This window comes from Oncorhynchus keta, chromosome 18 (genome assembly GCF_023373465.1).
Source record: "Oncorhynchus keta strain PuntledgeMale-10-30-2019 chromosome 18, Oket_V2, whole genome shotgun sequence".
In the NCBI taxonomy this organism is placed as follows: Eukaryota; Metazoa; Chordata; class Actinopteri; order Salmoniformes; family Salmonidae; genus Oncorhynchus; species Oncorhynchus keta.
The window spans coordinates 14,999,174-15,018,674 of NC_068438.1; the positions used below are offsets into that span (position 1 = coordinate 14,999,174).

Below are 19,501 nucleotides of genomic sequence, written 5' to 3' on the forward strand. Positions count from 1 at the left end.
GGCTTCAACAGAAGAAAATACGCCTTCTGGAGTGGCCCAGTCAGAGTCCTGACCTCAACCCGATTTGAGATGCTGTGGCATGACCTCAAGAGATCAGACAAAGAATATTGCTGAACTGAAACAGTTTGTAAAGAGGAATGGTCCAAAATTCCTCCTGACCGGTGTGTATGTCTTGTCTGATCAGCAACTACAAAAAATGTTTGGTTGAGGTTATTGCTGCCAAAGGAGGGTCAACCAGTTATTAAATCCAAGGGTTCACATACTTTTCCCACCCTGCACTGTGAATGTTTACATGGGGTGTTCAATAAAGACATGAAAAACTAATAAAACACAAACAATTATATGTTAAGCAGACTGTTTGTGTATTGTTGTGACCAAGATGAAGATCAGATCAAATTTTATGACCAATTTATGCAGAAATCCAGGTATTTCCAAAGGGTTCACATAACTTTTTTAGCCAGTAGCCTATAGCTGAAATGATAAACCGAACATTACAATCACTTATCACAGGCATTTTGCTGTTATCATTCATTATGATAATTTGCCTATACTTGAGAAATGTGAAATTAAAAAGTTAGCTGATATGGGTGGTTGTTAATGGGACATTTGATGACTACAACCATCAAATTAGTAGTATTCGTTTAAATTATAATTTTAAACTGTGGTCATATTATTTATAAACATATGGTTCTAGTTATCATTATCGCATGATATGGATGGGTCACCAATTACATTCAGCCGTGGGCCGATGGGGCGGAACATAGTTATAAATAATTTGTACACTGCAAATTGACTGCAAGAATCCCAAACAGATATATTTGACAAAAACAGAACACTTCAAATCTTGATTACATTGGGAAACGTATGCCTCCATGTATGCGTGGGAATACTTGAGTACAGATTTCCTAAAGTAAAATAATTTTGAGCTGATTTCCTGGTGATATTAGTTAAGATAGATTGTTTTTCTTAATTTGGCATATTGGGGAACCCTGACCTACAGTATTCCAAATACTTTCAGATACTTAATTTTAGCCAGTACAATAGTCCCCAAAGTGCAAACGGTTAAATCAAGCACACATTTCACATGTGTATTTGACCCAGGTCTGAATTTAAATGCTCTCTGCATTTCCGGTCATCTAACATCCAAAATGGTTATTTTTGTACAATAAGTACAGTGTCCTTTCAGCAATGTGTGGTCTAAAGCTGAGAGCTATTTCCTAATCCTTTCAGTTACTGTACATTTTCGTATGTCCATTGGCGTCACTCTTGTCCCCATGGACATTCATCAAAAACACTAAATATGCAATGCTGCAGATGCAGAGCTCAGTCATTTCAGCATGTTTTCTTTCTGACTCTACTCACATCCTCTCACAGTGAGGCCAAACTATACCATAGCCTGCCTGTGTCATCAGTTACTGCGATGTCCCACTTAAATTGAACCAAACTGTCTGTTTGACAAAACGAGCACGAATGCTTTGACAAACTTGACAGGGAAATAATTAGTAGGCGAGCATGTTAAAGTGGTTAATGCAATAACTGGTGTAGGTAGATAAACCATTTCCCCTCGTGTCAACCCATCTGAATTGATGAGCGCTGATTTATACAGTGTAGGCACAGATGAAAAGGGAAACCATATATGGGACATGAATGTGAAACCGCTCAATGTTATATCATCATCATAAATGCATAGATAAACCAGGGGTTTTTGACAAACTTGAAGTGATGTTGAATTCCTGACCATAGGTTGAATGCAAGTTATTGGAATATTGCAATGTGAGTTAACCCTGTTTTCCCTGGATTTAGGATAAGCTGTGCTATTTCAATCAACTAACTATCATGGTTCCCTACTGTTATAATGACTTTTTATGAAGTATTAGTTCTCAAACAAACACCTTTTCATATCTTCTCAATTTTACCTTGAAGTCGGGAAACACATGTTTGATGATAAATCATATGATGAGTGTACTGTGCAGTGAGTTTTGATAATACATGTTCACAAGACAGCAAACCTTCTACAGTATTTAGCATGTAAGAAATATTTAATAGTTTCAAAATAACTATAACTGGCATTTTGGTCAATACCACAGACGTCTGTTAGAGAACAATTATGTAAATGCAATAGTACAGTGTTTTTGCCATACTAAATTGACAGCCTTGGGACTACAGATTTGAGTTGATCAGTTATGCTAATTATGTTCCTCACTAAAAAACAAAACAGAATAAAGTTTCCTTTTGTATCCATGGCCATTATCCTAACAGGAAACAACTTGATCATAACATCAATCTGTTTCATTTCAAATTGGGTACAAATTACACCATGCTTTCAAAACAAATGTGCCCTGTTTAGAAAACCTATTTTATTTTATATACAGTACCAGTCAAAAGTTTGGACACACCTACTCATTCAAGGGTTTTTCTTTATTTTCAACAATTTTCTACATTGTAGGTTAATAATGAAGACCGTAAAACTATGAAATAACACACATGGAATCACAAAAAGTGTGAAACAAACAACAAACAACTTTTTAACAAAACGTGTTAAACAAATCAAAATATATTTGAGATTCTGTGTGCAAAGCTGTCATCAAGACGAAGGGTGGCTACTTTGAAGAATCTCAAATATAAAATATTTTATTTAACACTTTTTTGGTTATTACATATATATATATGATTCCATATGTGTTATTTCATAGTAGTTTTGATGTCTTCACTAGTACAAATAATGAAAAACCTTTGGATGAATAGGTGTCTTCAAACTTTTGACTGGTACTGTATACATCCATTGATTCTTGAAGAATATAACTTTTATAAATGCCTCATGAGTTTAGTTCAATTGTCACACTCCATGAGAACCAAAAATATAAGCTTGTTTTCCCCCAATGTTTGTAAACATATCATGGATAATCAGTCCTTGCATTCATAGCTATGTCTATTGTCTGAAAACAGAGGTGGGGTGACTGTTTACTTATTATTTCATCTGATGATTTGCCCTTCAAACAGTTACATATTATCAAGATATCAATGTGTCACCAACAAAAAGGTAAACAATGAGGCCTATAGCAAATGCTGCATATGGCATTAATTTTTCACATGTAAATAGCACTTTTCAGTAGTGCTCAAAGCATGCCATTCCATGAGCGCAGCATGGAATCAATGAGCCCAATCAGTCCTCCATGACAACAAAATCATAAACAACAGAGTAGGGCTGGCTAATAATTCTTTAGATTTGGGGTCATGCTCAGGTAAAACAATTTGGCTAATCTATATTTGCATATTTCCAAGTCCTATTCTTGAAGATCAAGGGGTATAACATTCTGATAGACTTTGGTTTTTAATGTAAAGTTATAATTTAATCATATTATTATTATATGTAGTAGAAAGCGATGGGTTAGGAGAAGCCTACATAACCAACTCTTAAAGTAAAATTTAACATCCATATATGGACAGCTATATAAACTTGAACATTGATTTATCCGGGAATATGTTGTTAAATTGGTAACGTACATTTCTAAAAGTTACTGAATGTAATTAGATTACGTTACTGAGTTTGGGTCATCCAAAAGTCCCGTTACTGATTATTTACTAGTTACTTGTCCAAAATGGTAAAGGATTACATTGCGGATTGACCGTGCAATTTGATATGTGCACTAATTTAGCGATGTCATCATATTCCCAAAAGTTTATAGTTTAAGGTAGACAAACAGTCATTAGCACCCTTTCTACTTTTTGCGTTACAAAATGTTGGAGGCGCATGGCGTTGTGGTGCTCGTTTTGGCCTCTGCGAGCCTCCGGATGCGCCAAGATTACATCACACCCTCCGGATCTTTATTGTTCAAAGCATAAATTGGGTTTAGCAGCAATGCGACCGAGTGTCGGAGGTGCCCCTCATGAATAGGCTTCATCTGTCGGTACAAAGTATCTATTCTAAGTTCAAGTCATGACTGAATAGCCTACAGAAGGCGACATTTCAGAGGTAAGATATAGCCACACTTCATCTTTAAGAATTACTGTCGAGTTGACAAGTTAAATCTAAATGGTTTATGATTGAAACCACTTCCTGGTTGTGCCCTAACTGACGGGCATTTATGCCGCATTCAAAGAACTGAGAAAACAACTGAGAACTGAGAACATACGAGGTCAAATAATGACTTTAGTGAGCTTCAGGTCTGAGTTCCCGAGTAGGAATTTCGAGTTGGATGACTGTTTCAAATCGATTTCAGAGTTTTGAGCTCCCAGTTGTTCTGAACACGGCATTAAACACGTGTGGAACAAAACACACATGTAGCCTGAGAGTAGGCCAATTGGGTCGTTTTATTAAGACAATGTACATTGATTCAATGACAATAATATGAGTGTATGATAAACATGTTAGGTTCTGTTTACTGAGTTGGCAGTGTTTCCTATCACTAAAAGTAGGGCTATGTGTATGATCGGATCTGCCAGTGGCTCTTAATGATGGATCAAAGATGATAGCTCTAGGGTCCTTGCAATATAGGATCATTCAAACTTCAAATGTGGTAAGGTAAATGTAGGGGTAAGGTAATTGCGCAAACTGTAGTCCTGGAATGGCGATTACAGTGCACAAAACATTAGGAACACCTTCCTGATATTGAGTTGCACCCCTCACCCGGTCAGTCTATGTCAAGAAAAGGGAAGGTATTCCTCAGTGCAGCTCGATTCATGGCATAATCAAGTGAAATGTCTCCCTCTGGTGTTTGAAAGAAAATCCCACATCTGCATTGGTTTGAGTAGAGGCTATTCAAATTAGTAGTGTTTTATTGAATGTAAATTATATAAGCTATATTATAGTATTTTAAAGGCTACTTGAGTAGGATTTTTAACTAGCCTACTTATAGATCTATATATATATATGGCCAGTGAGTGAAAAAATTAATGTATGACAATATTTGTCATAAATTTAGGCCTCATAATATATTTTTGCCTCTAGTGACGTTCAAGCTTGATCCGGAGAAGATGGCAAGCAGCTCCGAATGTAAGTGTGTTGAGTTTGCGGTAGTAAACAAGGAGGACATCTTTTTTCAAGGTAAAGTGGTGCTTTAAAAGGTTGACTGAACTTTGTTTTTTTATGTCCACGTGTAAACTACCAATTTAAATTATTATTATTTTTAAATGTGAATAATGTTCAAAGCTTTGTCAGAGATGTCACCCTCTGCTCCTTGTGTCTTTGTGTTTTCTTCATGTTATCTGTGTGGACTGATTCCCTGTAAAGTTGAACATGACGGTAATATACATTTCTAACAATTACTATTACAAGTTATGTAGATGTGGCTCGTCTTACCTAGACCATGTGCTATTTAGTTCCAGCTGAAAACATAGAATGTTAAAGTAACTGTCCAGTGAAAATCTCACATTCTGTTGGCTCATACCCAAATAATGTTGTTGACTCATGCTATACTCATGTTTGTGGCCAAAGCATACATTGGAGAAAAAAACACTTCAAAAACCACACCTCAAACTTGTATCTCAAACAGAACATTTAAAACATGCCTTCTATTTCCTCATAGAGGATGATGCCATCAGAGATGCTGTATATAATGACGAGATGGTCTTGTCTCCACCCTAACAATGGGAGTCATTGTCCTAAAGGTGGGAAGGCAGGCGGTCTGCTTATCGCTGTATTCCCACATGGACAGATTTTGACGGGAGTGACTCTTTTCGCTTAGCCTCTTCCTCTCTGATGTCATCCTACTGAGGACCGGTATATGCCCATACCATTCTGTTGTTGGTGTACGCCCACACCAATCCAACACAGATACGTTTTTCTTTCAAATAATATTAATGAACTCGTATTGTAATTAATTCTAGGTCATATTTCATATAAATCTTAACACTGGACAGTTACTTTAAAACATGTACACTGAACACCTTAATATTGAGTTGCACCCCCATTTTGCCCTCAGAACAGCCTCAATTTGTCGGGTCATGGACTCTACAAGGTGTCGAAAGCGTTCCACAGGGATGCTGACTCCAATGCTTCCCACAGTTGTCGAGTCGGCTGGATGTCTTTTGCAGTTCTTGACACAAACCGGTGCGCCTGACACCTACTACCATACCCCGTTCAAAGCCACTTAAATCGTTTGTCTTTCCCATTCACCCACTGAATGGCACACATACACAATCCATGTCTCAATTGTCTTAAGGCTTAAAAATCTTTCTTTAACCTGTCTCCTCCCCTTCATCTACACTGATTTTGAAGTTGATTTAACAAGTGACATCAATAAGGGGTCATAGCTTTCACCTGGTTTGTATACTCTGTGTATATCACACTGTCAAATGTTTTTTGTTGGGTTCACACATTCCCTCCTCGTCTGCAGATTTAGAGTCGGATGATTTTCAAAAGGAGACTAGAAAATGCTTCCAAAAAATGATCCAAATCAAGAACAACCGATTCCTGGTTGTAGATGAAGACGTTCTCAAGTTTAAAGAGCGGAATAAGGAGCAATGCAAAGCAGGTAAATGTACCTAGTGAACCCAATTTGCCGGGGTTAAAGTTATCCATCACTGTGAAGGATTTCTGTCATATGGAATTGGCCACTCACGGTTTAATACATGTACAAAATGATGAGAGTGAAGTCTTGAATCTCGTTCATTTCAAATCTGCGGTGTTGCTCGTGGCATCTTCCTTTCGCTGAGTCTACCTCTAAGTTTAAGTCATGGGATTTTTTTGGGGGCTTTAACCCCTGAATCTGTGTCCAGTAAACTGGCCCTCAAAGTATAATACAGAGATTAGGCTACTGATGCGCTTGCTGCATATCACAACCCCGTGCATCAGGGAAGATCAGGTGACATCCATATGACTAAAACGTGCAAAAGTACTTTACGCATATTTGCTGCAAGACATATTTCCCTCTGTTGGATGCATATTTTTTTCTTATCTGGTTTCTAGATGATTGCCGGTTCAATATCCAACAATATAAAAACAATGACATTGCCAAGGCCAGTGGAATTGCTGTTATTCTCTCTGTGACATCACCTTGTAAGCAAACTTACATGGTGTGCTGCAAGAATGGGGACCAAGAAGGAGTTTCTGCTAAACCACTGGTAAGCATACATTTAGAAATGAAGTGCTTACATCTACGTTAACATTTAACGTATGGCTTCATTTCACATTTTACAGCTGAACTTTCCACAAAGCAATAGACACCCTCTGTAGTCTCTTTAGCCTTAGTTTGGGGTTGGGTTCAGCAGTCGTTCAAGAAAAACAAAAATCGGTGTTCTCCTTATGAGATAAGATCAGGAAGTACATTCCCACTTAGCAGTTTCTCCCTGCTGAATACAACCCAGGTGATTATTACTGTACCTTCATACCAGCTGTTCGCACAAACTTCACACTGACAAGACAAAGGTAACCCGCTCCCTCTTATTTCCCCCCAGGAGCAACCTTTGCCTGACCAAATTGGCTGCTCAAAACATGAGGCTGTGTTCTTCATGGAAGTCATTCCTGGTACATCTCAGTACAGATTTCAGTCATCGCTGCGGACTAGTTCATACTTGAGCTTTGAGGCTGGCCCAGATGCAGAGCTCATAAAGTTAGTTCTCAGGGAGGTGCCTAAGGATGTTGTGGATGAGAACTCTATTATGCGCTTACTGGCATGTTGAGTTCATGGTTCTTTTGTTAAGCCACTGTAAATACTCAGTGTTTATAGAATAGAAAGTTATTGGTCCAGTTTATAAAATTGTTATTTTTTAATGCTTAAATACCCATTATAGAGTAGTATACACTTAAGTTCGATTGCTTAGTCATTCTGAACAGTTACCAGAAGCTGTTTCTACCTGTGTGTAGTCTACCGTCCTCTGTATACACTCTGTATTAAACTGATTTAATACATAATCAAATCCGTATCCACATTAATTCTGAAGAGGCTTAAGGTGCATTCTTCTTCCCAGAGCTAATTTGTGATTAACAATCTGAACGGATTGGTGATGTATAAATCGACGACAACTAATAAACAGACGACACAGCTGAATTTCCAAAGCCATTTAAGCTTTTAGACATGAGTAATGAGAACAAAGACATACCTTCATCTTTCTTAGATATTTAACAAGGACAACCCTTCCTTGTTTCTCCCAACAGAACAAAGACAAAGCTCTGCCATGTTGACTTCACTTAATATTTGATGGTAGCTGTACTCAACTTGACGCTTAGCAGCTGTTCATACATAAACACACTTGATCAGATAAATGGAAAGTGAAATTCCTGCCAACAAGATTGCTAAATACTCAGGCAAGAGTATGATGCCAGGCACAGCTGAGAAAGTAAATTATGCACATATTGACTGACTAATTTAAAACGGCCTGGTACAGGAGGAAGTGCAATGGTGTACAGATCAGTATGGCTACTCTTCTACATGCTCCTGGGATGTGATCAGTGAGGTGAATCGTTCAGAACATTGCAGTTAGACATTTAATGAATAGAGCTGTGGTGATGCCCAATTCCACATGACAAATCATATCAATTACACAAAATGCATCTCTCCATGTTCTATAACGTGGCACCCTTTCTGAACAGACCCCTGAAGTCCAGAACAGTATGGCTATGGGGTTTAAATACTGCCAGTGCTCACATCCATTTGCTCATGTCAATCAAACCAGACCAGCAAGGTCAAACAGACTAAATGTGTGGCACTAAGCTGACTGCAATGGTCTTGAAGGGCACTAGCTGGTATTTACAGACTGGTGACAGACACAACACATACCACAAATAAGAATGCAACATCTACATAATAAATTAAGTTAGTACAGAAGAGATGAAGTCATTTGCCATACTGGAGCTTAAATTCATGTCAAATATGTAAATCACTGTGGCTACTTCCCCAGATAATAAGCAACACACAAGTGTTTGGAATATTAGCAGTTGATAACAGGCGTGCACTCAGTGATAGGAAGCTAGAAATGCATTGAATAAACCTGACAATTCCCTATTCTATCTACATAAGATCATCACATCTGTTCTACAAAATGCATTTCTATCTAAGTGTTCTGTAAAATTGCACCCTCCTTAACAGGCACCAGGTAAAAGTTAACCGTATAACATTTAACCAACTGCAGCATGTGTTTGGTAGGGGTCAGGGGGACTACTTATTTAGTTTAGTCCACATAAATCAATAGGAGCAGATTATTAACATGACAAACAGATCTGTTGATGCCCAACGCAAAACCTCCAGAACTTACAAGCAAAAAAATTAATCTCCCCCCCCAAAAAAAACAAAATCCTGACTCAACATGATTTACGACACATGTGAATCACTGGTAATATTGTGAAATGATATTTATAGAAATGTACATATAATCCCTTGAATGTTCACAATCATACCAGAACAAGACGGCTGATATCCCAGTGCCCACGCCACCCATCCCAAACCTCCAAGCCTCAATCCATTCATTTGCTCCATAAGAGGGCCACCGCTTTGCAAATGCCTACATCGTTGTAGTTGAAGTAGCAGAGACCGGCAAAAGTGATAGTCGACAACAGGAAGAGGCCTGCGTTGACCATCTTGATCTTCGGTTCTCCGTGAACGTAGTCCGTTAAGACTTGTCCAATCCCCCTGGAGAGAAGACAATACAAGAAATGTATGAAACTGCTTAAAACCACAATATTACGTAATAGCCAGTGATGTATGGCCAAAATAAAAAGGAATAATAGGTGGGTAAACTATAATCGTGGTGAGCAAAGTAACACTCCATATACCTTCAATGTATTTTTGCGCAAAAGGTGGGTAAACGCTAGGGCAAAATAGAAGTGGCTAAACAGCGTTAACCAATGTTCACTCTAATTTTTGGGGGCACTGAGCAAATTTCTGGTCTGTTGATTGCAAACTTGAACGTGTTTACTGTGAACACAAGAGGCTGTAGCTGCTTTAATTTACATTTAGCGGTGGCCAAGTAGGCTACTGTGACTATTTGATCATAGTGTAGGCCTACCAGCGTGGCCTACCATCAAAAACAATGGATGAAACAACATTTTAACATTGAAATAGAACCGCTATCACTCAGCCTACAGTAGCAGACAATGTGTGATGTTCAATGTAGACCTACATTCCATGAGACTGTTGAAAAAAAACATGCAGGGCTTGACATTAACCTTTTTTATCCACTTGTCCGTCAGACAAGGAAGTGACTGAAAATGTTGTTTGATGCAAGAAACCACTAAAAAGATAAAAAGCATTATTATTCCTATACCATTATTTTAGAAAATCAGACATTATGCTATCCTCTGCCTACTTAGCTTATTCAAGCCGGTTTTCAAATACAACACTGCCCCTTTAAGACAAAAAAGCTCCTTATGACTCGTTTTTCAAATATGTCTAGAAATGTACAAGTTTGGTGCTCTTGTAGAAAGCAATCAATCCCCTATTGCTGACTACAAATAATCTATAACTGGGATAACTCACTAACTAGCAAAGGATATGAACAAAATGTGCATATGTGGCTACATGCAGCTCTCGCTCTGATCTCAAAACAAGCACATCACTCACGACCGCTCATGCTATAAACAAAGTCCAGTTCAAAGTAAATGGCACAGATCCATATATGGCAATGGGCTACTTGCATATAGGCCTACTGCAGCTCCAATTGTTTATGCCGCACAGGTCTGTGTAGAGTACGGGCTGAGTAGTTTGTCTCAATGCAATAGAATCTTACTCCGATATGTTCTGTATACAACAATCTCTTGCATAGTTGATTTTGTTTTGGTATGTTGCATTGAAAGTGGCTAATATTGCATTGATTCTATCACAGTTGCCACAGTAAAAGAAAACATTGATAGTGTTAACAGGGAAAACTCTAGAACAGTGGTCACCAACCTTTTCTGAGTCAAGATCACTTTGAGTCTAACTGCAAGACGAGATCTACCGCAGAGATTAAAAAAACGACAAAAAAAGCTGACTTCAACTTAAGCCTATGCAACATTAACCAATTAAAAACAGTACTGTGGCAATGAGGTTTGTGCAGTAAGCCATCACCATATATTGGCTTTTCTTGAATTGCTCTGCCAATGCATTGTTCTTCGGTCATTTAATGTATTTTTATATACAAACATTTGAGGTAGGCAATATGATCACACATGTAATTGATCAATTGTTGTATTACTTGGAGGCACAGCTGAGTGAGAATACATTTGAAATGTTTTGCTTATTTTTATTTTCCTGGGCTGATGGTACCTGCATCTGATGGTCAGTCTCAGTGGAGGAAAAGAGCAGTAGACTAAAGGTCCGCCTCAACATCCCTTCCCTCTCCCTTTCCTCCACTAACCAAAGGTATGTCTTCCAGCTGAGTTGAGTGAAGTTTAATCTCGTGCTTCTCTCTGTGGGCTGATATTTCTTCTGCATGCACTCTCGGGGCTACTGAGCGTAGCTTAGAGGGAACATTGGTGTTAACCTTCCACTACACCACTGGTTATAGCCAGCCTAACTTCATAGTCATGATCATTGGCTCCCCCAGGGTAATGTTTTGCAGAGGGAAGTGGACAAATGCATAATCTGAATGACTGAAGACCCACCAAGGAGCCACCAAGTCCTTGAGGAACACACCAATAGCTCAAGGAACCATCATGCGACCTTAGTTAGGCTATTCTTTGTTTAGACTACAGAGTGGGGTGTCTTGTTCTGTTTATGTAGCCCATGTGAAATGGCAAGCGAGTTAGCAGCGTTCAATCAATGACGCCGCTCTGAGACATAGAAGTAGTCGTTTCCCCTGCTCTGTAAGGGCTGCGGCTTTTGTGGAGCGACAGGTAACAATGCTTTGTGGGTGACTGTTGTAAATGTATTCAGAGGGTTCCAGGTTTGAGCCCAGGGCAAGGCAAGGAGAGGGACGGAAGCAACACCATTACATTGAGAACAAACAGAACTGGAAGCATTAAGGGATGAGAAATGGTGAATTCCTTGAATGATGCCTAAAGAGATAAGCCAATGTACAAAGCAGTGGCCTTGGAGGACAGAGTTTCGTAGGCGTACTCAGTGTTCCTCAGTTAACTGGACAATGGTGCCATTTGATGACTCCAGTTCAAATAGTGGCACTCAAACATTAGCAAGTAAGGCAAAGTTCAATAGTACTGAGCTCAGTTTAAAAAATGGCTTCATTATAGTCCAAGGCACTTAACAAAAGTAGCAAATGTAAAAGCCACTGTGTATTACACATGAACAGCATTCTTATGTGTAATCTTGATGTTTAAAAAAATGATCATATGAGTGTGCATTTCAACTCCTCAGCGACAAGTTGGCAACAAGTTGGACAACTGGGAATTAGCTGGTTTTCATTAGAGGGGCATGCCTTGAGGATATCCAAGTACCCAAAATGAAAAACTAAGGGGTATTAACACCACACATAACTACGATTTGTACTTTAAACCTGCCACTTATTTAGTCAGTGGTCTAGCAATGGCATAGTGCTCCAGGGAGACATTTAGCCCACCTCTTCAAAAATCTAAAAGCGCTCGTAAATGAAATTAAAATAAACGCTAAGAACAAAACAGTTTTTGCATGAGCAGAAATGTAGTGGACATAGACTTGGTTGGTTATCCCAACCACTTGCCTACTCTATTCTATTTACCATTGTCCTTCATAAAAGCTTCCGACTGTAGTCACAACCCAAGTCATTTTCTCAAGCTGAAAAACTATGGTCTGAGCTCATTCGGAACACGTACAACAATTTTAGTCCGGAAAGGATAGTTTGTGGAAATATGAAAGTAAAAATGTTTAAGCAGAATAAGGAAGTGAGACCGCTGGCCAGTGCTCTTTAAACCAACAAATAATTTGAGGGGAAACTCGTCTTACCAGTGGCCATGCAGGGTGAGGGCGGCAGCCAGCGAGTAGTCAACAGCAGGTCCGGGGAAGTAGTAGGCAGCAGGCCCCAAAGCCAGCAGCAGTACGCTCACCACACGCTCTCCTGTCCAATGCAGAGAGGCAGCTTTGGACACAGAGCCAGCTGCAAAAAGACAAATAACAAAACATCCAATCATTGTTACGTTCCCCAGTTTGTGTATTTGCATCTGTTTATTTCAAGAAATGGCTTCCTGAAATCCCTCAAGCAGCTGATTAGTCGACTCCATGGCTAATTGGAGAGCTGACCCCGCCCCCTCGTCAAGACTCAGCTGTCTCCAGTTACACATTCATTCTGAAGCTATATAAAAGCCAGTGTTCTGTTTAGGAGAGAGATTTTGCTGGAGGTAGATTTGCTAGAGATTTTGTGGGAGGTCATTGCAGAGAGATTTTGCTAGAGGTTGATTTTGCTGGGAGTTCATTGCTGGGAAGTGGTATGTTCTGTGAGTTTGTTTCTCAGGTAGAGCTTATTTGATGTCCTTTGTTTCTTAGTTAGTTTGAAAATGGTTTAATATTCTGTTTCATTTGTTCCCAGGGGGGAAGGGGAAGGCACCTAGGGAGTGCTTAGGCAAGAGGCCCGCGGGCATACATATACCCGTAGTATATTCATTGTCTAGGCACAATAGGTAAGACCTGGGCGGACCACCCCCTGTATTTTGGTTAGGACACCAGGTGGTACTAAATTAAGTATTGGTTAGGCAGGTAAGATAGGAGAGGGGGCTTTGAGATTTAATTTCTTTGCTTTGGTTCCGTCCAGCCCCCTTTCCCCATATTACCGTGTAAAGGAATAAAGTCCTTGTAAACGGTACCACAGTCTGCCTGTTGTCATTCTTACTTGCACCTACAGTCCATACCTTTTTCACTTCACGGAGAGTTTAGTTGTAGCAGGGTGTTGCGTTCCCTCTTCATAGAGGCGTGCGTAACATCATACATCCACATGCAGAACTAACCTCTTGTGGAGAGAGGGGATCATCATTTAAAGACTCATCATTGAAAACGGTGTATTTACATGTATTTTATAACCCTTTAGCCAGAGAGATTTATAGTTGGCCTGACATGTTTTTAGCACTTCGAAGCAATTACGTTTGTCTATTAGCCTACGGATTCTGAGGTTTTAATATACAAACATGCTCCAGTGGAGGCAGCTGAGGGGAGGACGGCTCATAATAATGACCGCAACGGAGCAAATGGAATGGCATCAAACACATGGTTGTATGATGTATTTGATACCATTCCACTGATTCTGCTCCAGCCATTACCGTAAGCCCGTCCTCCCCAATTAAGATGCCACCAACCTCCTGTGGCCCGCTATCATAAGTTGTTGCTTAGGTTCTCAAGTTTCATGGTTCACTAGATATCACAGTTCAAACATCATGCCACATGTTGGTTAACCTTGTTCTGAGAAAATAATCCAAATTGATTATCCTTGATGTTTCTACAACTTCATTTGAGTCCACCTGTGGTAAATTCAATTGATTGGACATGATTTGGAAAGGCACATCTGTCTATATAAGGTCCCACAGTTTACTCTGCATGTCAGAACAAAAACCAAGCCATGAGGTCGAAGGAATTGTCCGTAGAGCTCTGAGACAGGATTGTGTCGAGGCACAGATCTGGGGAAGGGTACCAAAACAATTCTGCTGCATTGCAGTTCTCCAAGAACACGGAGGCCATCATTCTAAAATGGAAGAAGTTTGGAACCACCAAGACTCTTCCTAGAGCTGGCCTTTTGGCCAAACTGAGCAGTCTGGGGAGAAGAAGAACTTGTTCTTGACTGACTTGCCTAGTTAAATAAAAAGGGCCTTGGTCAGGGAGGTGACCAAGAACCCAATGGTCACTTTGACAGAGCCCCAGAGTTCCTCAGTTGAGATGGGAGAACCTTCCAGAAAGACAGCCATCTCTGCAGAACTCCACCAATCAGGCCTTTATGGTAGAGTGGCCATGACAGCCAGCTTGGAGTTTGACAAAAGGCACTCTGGACTTTGACCATAAGCAACAACATTCTCTGAACGAGATTCTCTTTAGCCTGAATGCCAAGCGTCACATTGGAGGAAACCAGGCACCACTCATCACCTGGCCAATACCATCCCTACGGTGAAGCATGGTGGTGGCAGCATTATGCTGTGGGGATGTTTTTCAACTGCAGGGACTGAGAGACTAGTCAGGATCGAGGGAAAAATGAACAGAGAATAGTACACAGAGATCCTTGATGAAAACCTGCGCTCAGGACCTTAGACTGGGGAACTCCCCAAATAAAGGTGTGCCAAGCTTTTAGCGTCATTACAAGAAGACTTGAAGCTGGAATCACAGCCAAAGTGCTGAGTATAGGGTCTGAATACTTATGGAAGTGTTTTATCAATTTGCAAAAATATATTAACCTGCTTTTGCTTTGCCATTATGGGGAGGGGGGGGGGGGACTATTTAATACATTTTAGAATAAGGCTATAACGTAACAAAATGTGGGAAAAGTAAAGGGGTCTGAATACTTAACGAATGGACTGTATGTACCAAATACACAAATAACATGTCAGTGGGGACATCACTAACCAGCTCCCTGCCAATAAATGACTTAACCCCCCCTCAAATCCTTCTCGCATGAGACAGCATACAAGAGCTCAGCATACAAGAGAGCGCAAAAAAATATATACTTGAATCGCCTTAGTTATAGGGCTGTAGGCTCTAATACTTATAATATAGGCCTACCACTATCACCTTACACACATAACAAGTATCCTAGCCTGAACATTGATTACTTTAAGAAGTCACAAAAATCACAAACATACAATTATTATTCATCTTTGAGTGCTACAGGCAAACTTTAGGCTATCGGCAAAGCTCTTATATTGTGGAAACAAACCATAGAGAGATGAGGATCCATGAATCCTAGCAGTCAACGGGTAGCGACAGTCCTGGTCCTTTTGCTGTGCAACCAGGGTTCGAGAGAGGAGAGAGCTACGATAAAACAGAGCTGTGGGGAGAAGACGAGAAATCAGTGTCATGAACAATATTTCAACTAAATCACAATATTTACTGTTCAATTATAAGTATGGTTTTAAATGATGGCAAAGCAACATAAACCAATACAGCTTAGGGTATACTTTAATGTAGACAGTTGTTCACACGTCTCGGTTCCAAAATGTGAATATTATTACACATAGGCCTTTATAAATCAGAGGAGGCATCTTTCTTTCCTCAAACTGTAAGGAGTGTCAATAAACCATTCCATTATTGTGGTTGTCAGCAATCACAGGTAGCCTATCTGGTTTATACGTTTTTTAGGGTAACTTGTGTGTGAATTGTGTGTCTTGGGAGTTGTTGGATGTCATAAGGTGAATGCACCAATTTGTAAGTCGCTCTGGATAAGAGCGTCTGCTAAATGACTTAAATGTAATGTAATGTTAAAAGTAGTATAAGTACAACTAGAGGTCAAATATGGTAATGTCAGATATTCGACGAACTGAAGTATAGGCAGCCAAAGACCATATACTGTCGGAGTATGGATGAATTGGATTCATGCCACAGTATGTGGGATTGATAAGGGAAGAATAGCCTAACATGTATATAGAATATTTTGAAAAGTGATAGATTGTTGAGATGGCCTTAATTCCTAACAAGCATGAGGACTAAAACTGATACGAAGAGTTTAGAATCGAGGTTGATCATTTTAGCTGCTTCAGGCTATTTTACGGGATGCGGAAACAGATCCGATTCAATGCAGTGACGCCAATAATTGACTCCAGTGACAGCTCGCGCAGGAAGCCTAGCGGTTAAGATCGTTGGGCCAGTGACCAAAAGATCCCCGAGCCGACTAGGTGAATTTGAAAAGTCGTACCTTGCTCATCCATCAGCTAAACATTACGTTAGCTGGCTAGCTACTAGCACATTACAATGTGTAACGTCACTTTTGGTAAGAACAACAATATGAAATACACACAAATGTGGAATTAACATACAAATTTACACACAAAGACACTTACGTTTGACACCTCTGTGACAGACAGAACTTATCCTGACGATGGCCGCCATGACAATTAACCAACCAAGGTCACACAATTTACCCGGATGTAGTTGCTGTTTTGTCTACTGCTGATCAGGAGTATTTGAGAACAGGGTGATAGTCGACTGTGTATGCTTTTTCGTGTTATTCTCATGTGCCACATAAACTGCATTTTAATGCAAACAATGATGCAATGTTTGATTGATCTTGGTTTAATAGGCTATTTCCAATAATAAAGTATAAGAAACATACATCAATTTTGAGCAAACGTTAGGGGCAATGTTGATCTGCAAAAATAGAAGACTGCACATTGCTATATGTTACCAAATGTATTATAACAATTTCGGTAAATGGGATGGGGCTAGAGAAATTTAACCACTCTCAAATTCATAGACAGAGATATGGTAGCAAGGACTGACCATCCATGATTTCAAAGGTATAGTTTTAACTATGTTTTGAGGCTATAGTGTCTGATTATATTTACTTCGTTTACAAACATTGGAGTAAAACAAGCTCATATTTTGGGTTCTGATGGGGTACAACAGTTGAACTAAGCTAATGAGGTATTTATAAATTACATTCTTAAAAAATCTATTGGTACACCGCAGTACATCATTAAATTATAAATAAAAAAATGGATATAGCAACTGCAGATTACCCTTTTAATCTGAATAGATAGCAGTGATTATATCAAAGGGATAGTTCACCCAAATTAAACAATGGCATATTGGTTTCCTTACAATTTAAGCAGTCTATGGACAAGGTACGACGGCAATCAACGCTTTGGTTTTGTTTACCTGGCTACTGTTTCAATAAAAAATATAAAATAAAGCATTTGTGGCACAAATCCAAAGGAAGTCAATGGTACCTATTTTTGCATTTCCGTCCTTCATAAATCATCTATAAGTGACTTCATTGAGTTACACAATCCATTTTGAGATACTTTAGGTTGGTGCGTGAAAATTCAGTGGTGTAAATACTTAAGTAAAAATACTTTAAAGTACTACTTAAGAAGGTTTTTTTGGTATCTGTATTTTACTTTGTTATTTATATTTTTGACTACTTTTACTTCACTACATTCATAAAGGAAATAATGTACTTTTTACACCCATACATTTTCCCTTGACACCCAAAAGTATGTAGCAGGACAGGAAACTGGTCCAATTCATGCACTTATCAAGAGAACATCCCTGGTCATCCCTACCGCCTCTGATCTGGCGGACTCACTAAACACACATGCTTCATTTGTAAAATGAGATCTGAGTGTTGTAGTGTGTCCCTGGCTTATGTAAATAAATTAAATAAATAAATAAACAATGTACGATTTGGTTTGCTTAACATAAGGAATTTGATACTTAAGTATATACGTATATTTAGAACTAAATACTTTTAGACTTTTACTCAAGTAGTATTTTAATGGGTGACTTTCACTTTTACTTGAGTAATTTTGTATGAAGGTATCTTTACTTTTACTCAAGAATGACAATTGGGTACTTTTTTCCACCACTGTGAAAATGCTAATATATTGTAGGTTCCATTGACTTGCATTGAATTTGTGCCTCAAATGCCATATCTTGTCCAAATACTGCTTACAGTGTAAGGAAACCAATATATAATTTGGGTGAACTATCGCCTGAACAGAATCTATCCATTAGATTGCATGTGTGTATCCTATTATTAAAACGTTCACATTGTTTTATTAATGGTGCAAAATGCAGAAAATGCTCCGCCATTTCCTGTTTGAATAGTTCCCCTAATTTCATGTGATAAAAACAATCAAGTATAGTGTAGAGAATCATTGTACCATCTAAACAGCTGTGAAATATATTTTCCATATCCAAAAATATTGTATTTTCAGCTGGTTGAAGCTGGTGTATAAAACCAAACGTAAAATAGCAAAAACAAAACTTTAGAAGGGGAAGCATAGGAATATCGCACACAGAACAGATATACCGCTTCTTAGACTTGCGTTCAATGAGAATTATATATCTATAACTCACAATTCTATGTGGATTTGGTCAAGTAGCCCAAAAAGTTAGATATTGTGGCTTTAGAAAAAATGGGTTGGCCTTACATAAAATAGAGGCTGAACATTGAAAATATTGGAGAGTCATGACTCATGTGTTAGTCAATTATCTTCGTAATAGAGCAAACCCACAACAAACCACTGAGCAGCAAACGCACAAGCCTACAGAGAAGGTCATTATCAGCTCTACGGGTTGAATTAACCCGACTGTAACCAATCATAGTTACTGTAATGGACGGCTTTGATTTAAATTCGTCAAAAAAGGCTGATGCTTCAGAGCTCCAAAGGATGATCGCAATTGAACAACAGAAAGCGCAGTTTCAGACCCAGGTAGATAGCTTCGCTCCATACATCAGAAGTTATGCTACGAAGTTAGCTAGCCAACTAAAGCTAGGTACATGAACTATTCTGAAGTGTATCTTGCATTTGATTTTTTATTATACAATCAAATGTGTTCTCAGAATGGACAAACCGAATTGCGAGTTGATTACGGAATCTTCTATTTGAGATCTCCACATGGAAGTTGACTTAGCTGATTCATTGCTTCTTTTGAAGGTGCATAACTTCACAGATGTCTGTCTCGACAAGTGCATGGAGGGGAGCCCGAGTTCAAAAATGGATTCACGGACAGAGGCTTGCCTC

General features: G+C 39.1%; 2 protein-coding genes and 1 long non-coding RNA gene across 3 annotated transcripts; 2 read left to right on the forward strand and 1 right to left on the reverse strand.

The window, feature by feature from the left end:
* Positions 1-3,781: 3,781 nt before the first annotated feature.
* Positions 3,782-7,857, forward strand: LOC118397337 (uncharacterized). The gene is made up of 6 exons (XM_035791987.1): positions 3,782-3,973; positions 4,949-5,044; positions 5,231-5,242; positions 6,336-6,473; positions 6,908-7,062; positions 7,396-7,857. Exons 2-6 carry the CDS (start codon positions 4,975-4,977, stop codon positions 7,618-7,620), a joined length of 600 nt encoding a protein of 199 aa, XP_035647880.1. The 5' UTR covers positions 3,782-3,973; positions 4,949-4,974; the 3' UTR covers positions 7,621-7,857.
* Positions 7,858-7,984: 127 nt separating this feature from the next.
* Positions 7,985-16,957, reverse strand: LOC118397338 (succinate dehydrogenase [ubiquinone] cytochrome b small subunit B, mitochondrial-like). Its single transcript, XM_035791988.2, has 4 exons — positions 16,814-16,957; positions 15,694-15,804; positions 12,792-12,942; positions 7,985-9,566 (listed from the first exon to the last, which is right to left on the reverse strand). Exons 1-4 carry the CDS (start codon positions 16,860-16,862, stop codon positions 9,401-9,403), a joined length of 477 nt encoding a protein of 158 aa, XP_035647881.1. The 5' UTR covers positions 16,863-16,957; the 3' UTR covers positions 7,985-9,400.
* On the forward strand, positions 9,561-13,644 carry LOC127908646 (uncharacterized). Its single transcript, XR_008067876.1, has 2 exons — positions 9,561-11,276; positions 11,461-13,644. It is a non-coding gene; the product is annotated as an uncharacterized LOC127908646 (long non-coding RNA).
* Positions 16,958-19,501: the final 2,544 nt, after the last annotated feature.

Coding starts and splice junctions, on each gene's coding strand:
- LOC118397337 (XM_035791987.1), top strand. CDS start 4,975: ATGGCAAGCAGCTCCGAATGTAAGTGTGTTGAGTTTGCGGTAGTAAAC. Junction 6,474..6,907: donor TAAGGAGCAATGCAAAGCAG/GTAAATGTACCT, acceptor TCTGGTTTCTAG/ATGATTGCCGGTTCAATATC. Junction 7,063..7,395: donor GAGTTTCTGCTAAACCACTG/GTAAGCATACAT, acceptor ATTTCCCCCCAG/GAGCAACCTTTGCCTGACCA.
- LOC118397338 (XM_035791988.2), bottom strand. CDS start 16,862: ATGGCGGCCATCGTCAGGATAAGTTCTGTCTGTCACAGAGGTGTCAAA. Junction 12,943..15,693: donor TGGATCCTCATCTCTCTATG/GTTTGTTTCCAC, acceptor GTCTTTTTGCAG/CTGGCTCTGTGTCCAAAGCT. Junction 9,567..12,791: donor CTCACCCTGCATGGCCACTG/GTAAGACGAGTT, acceptor TCTTCTCTCCAG/GGGGATTGGACAAGTCTTAA.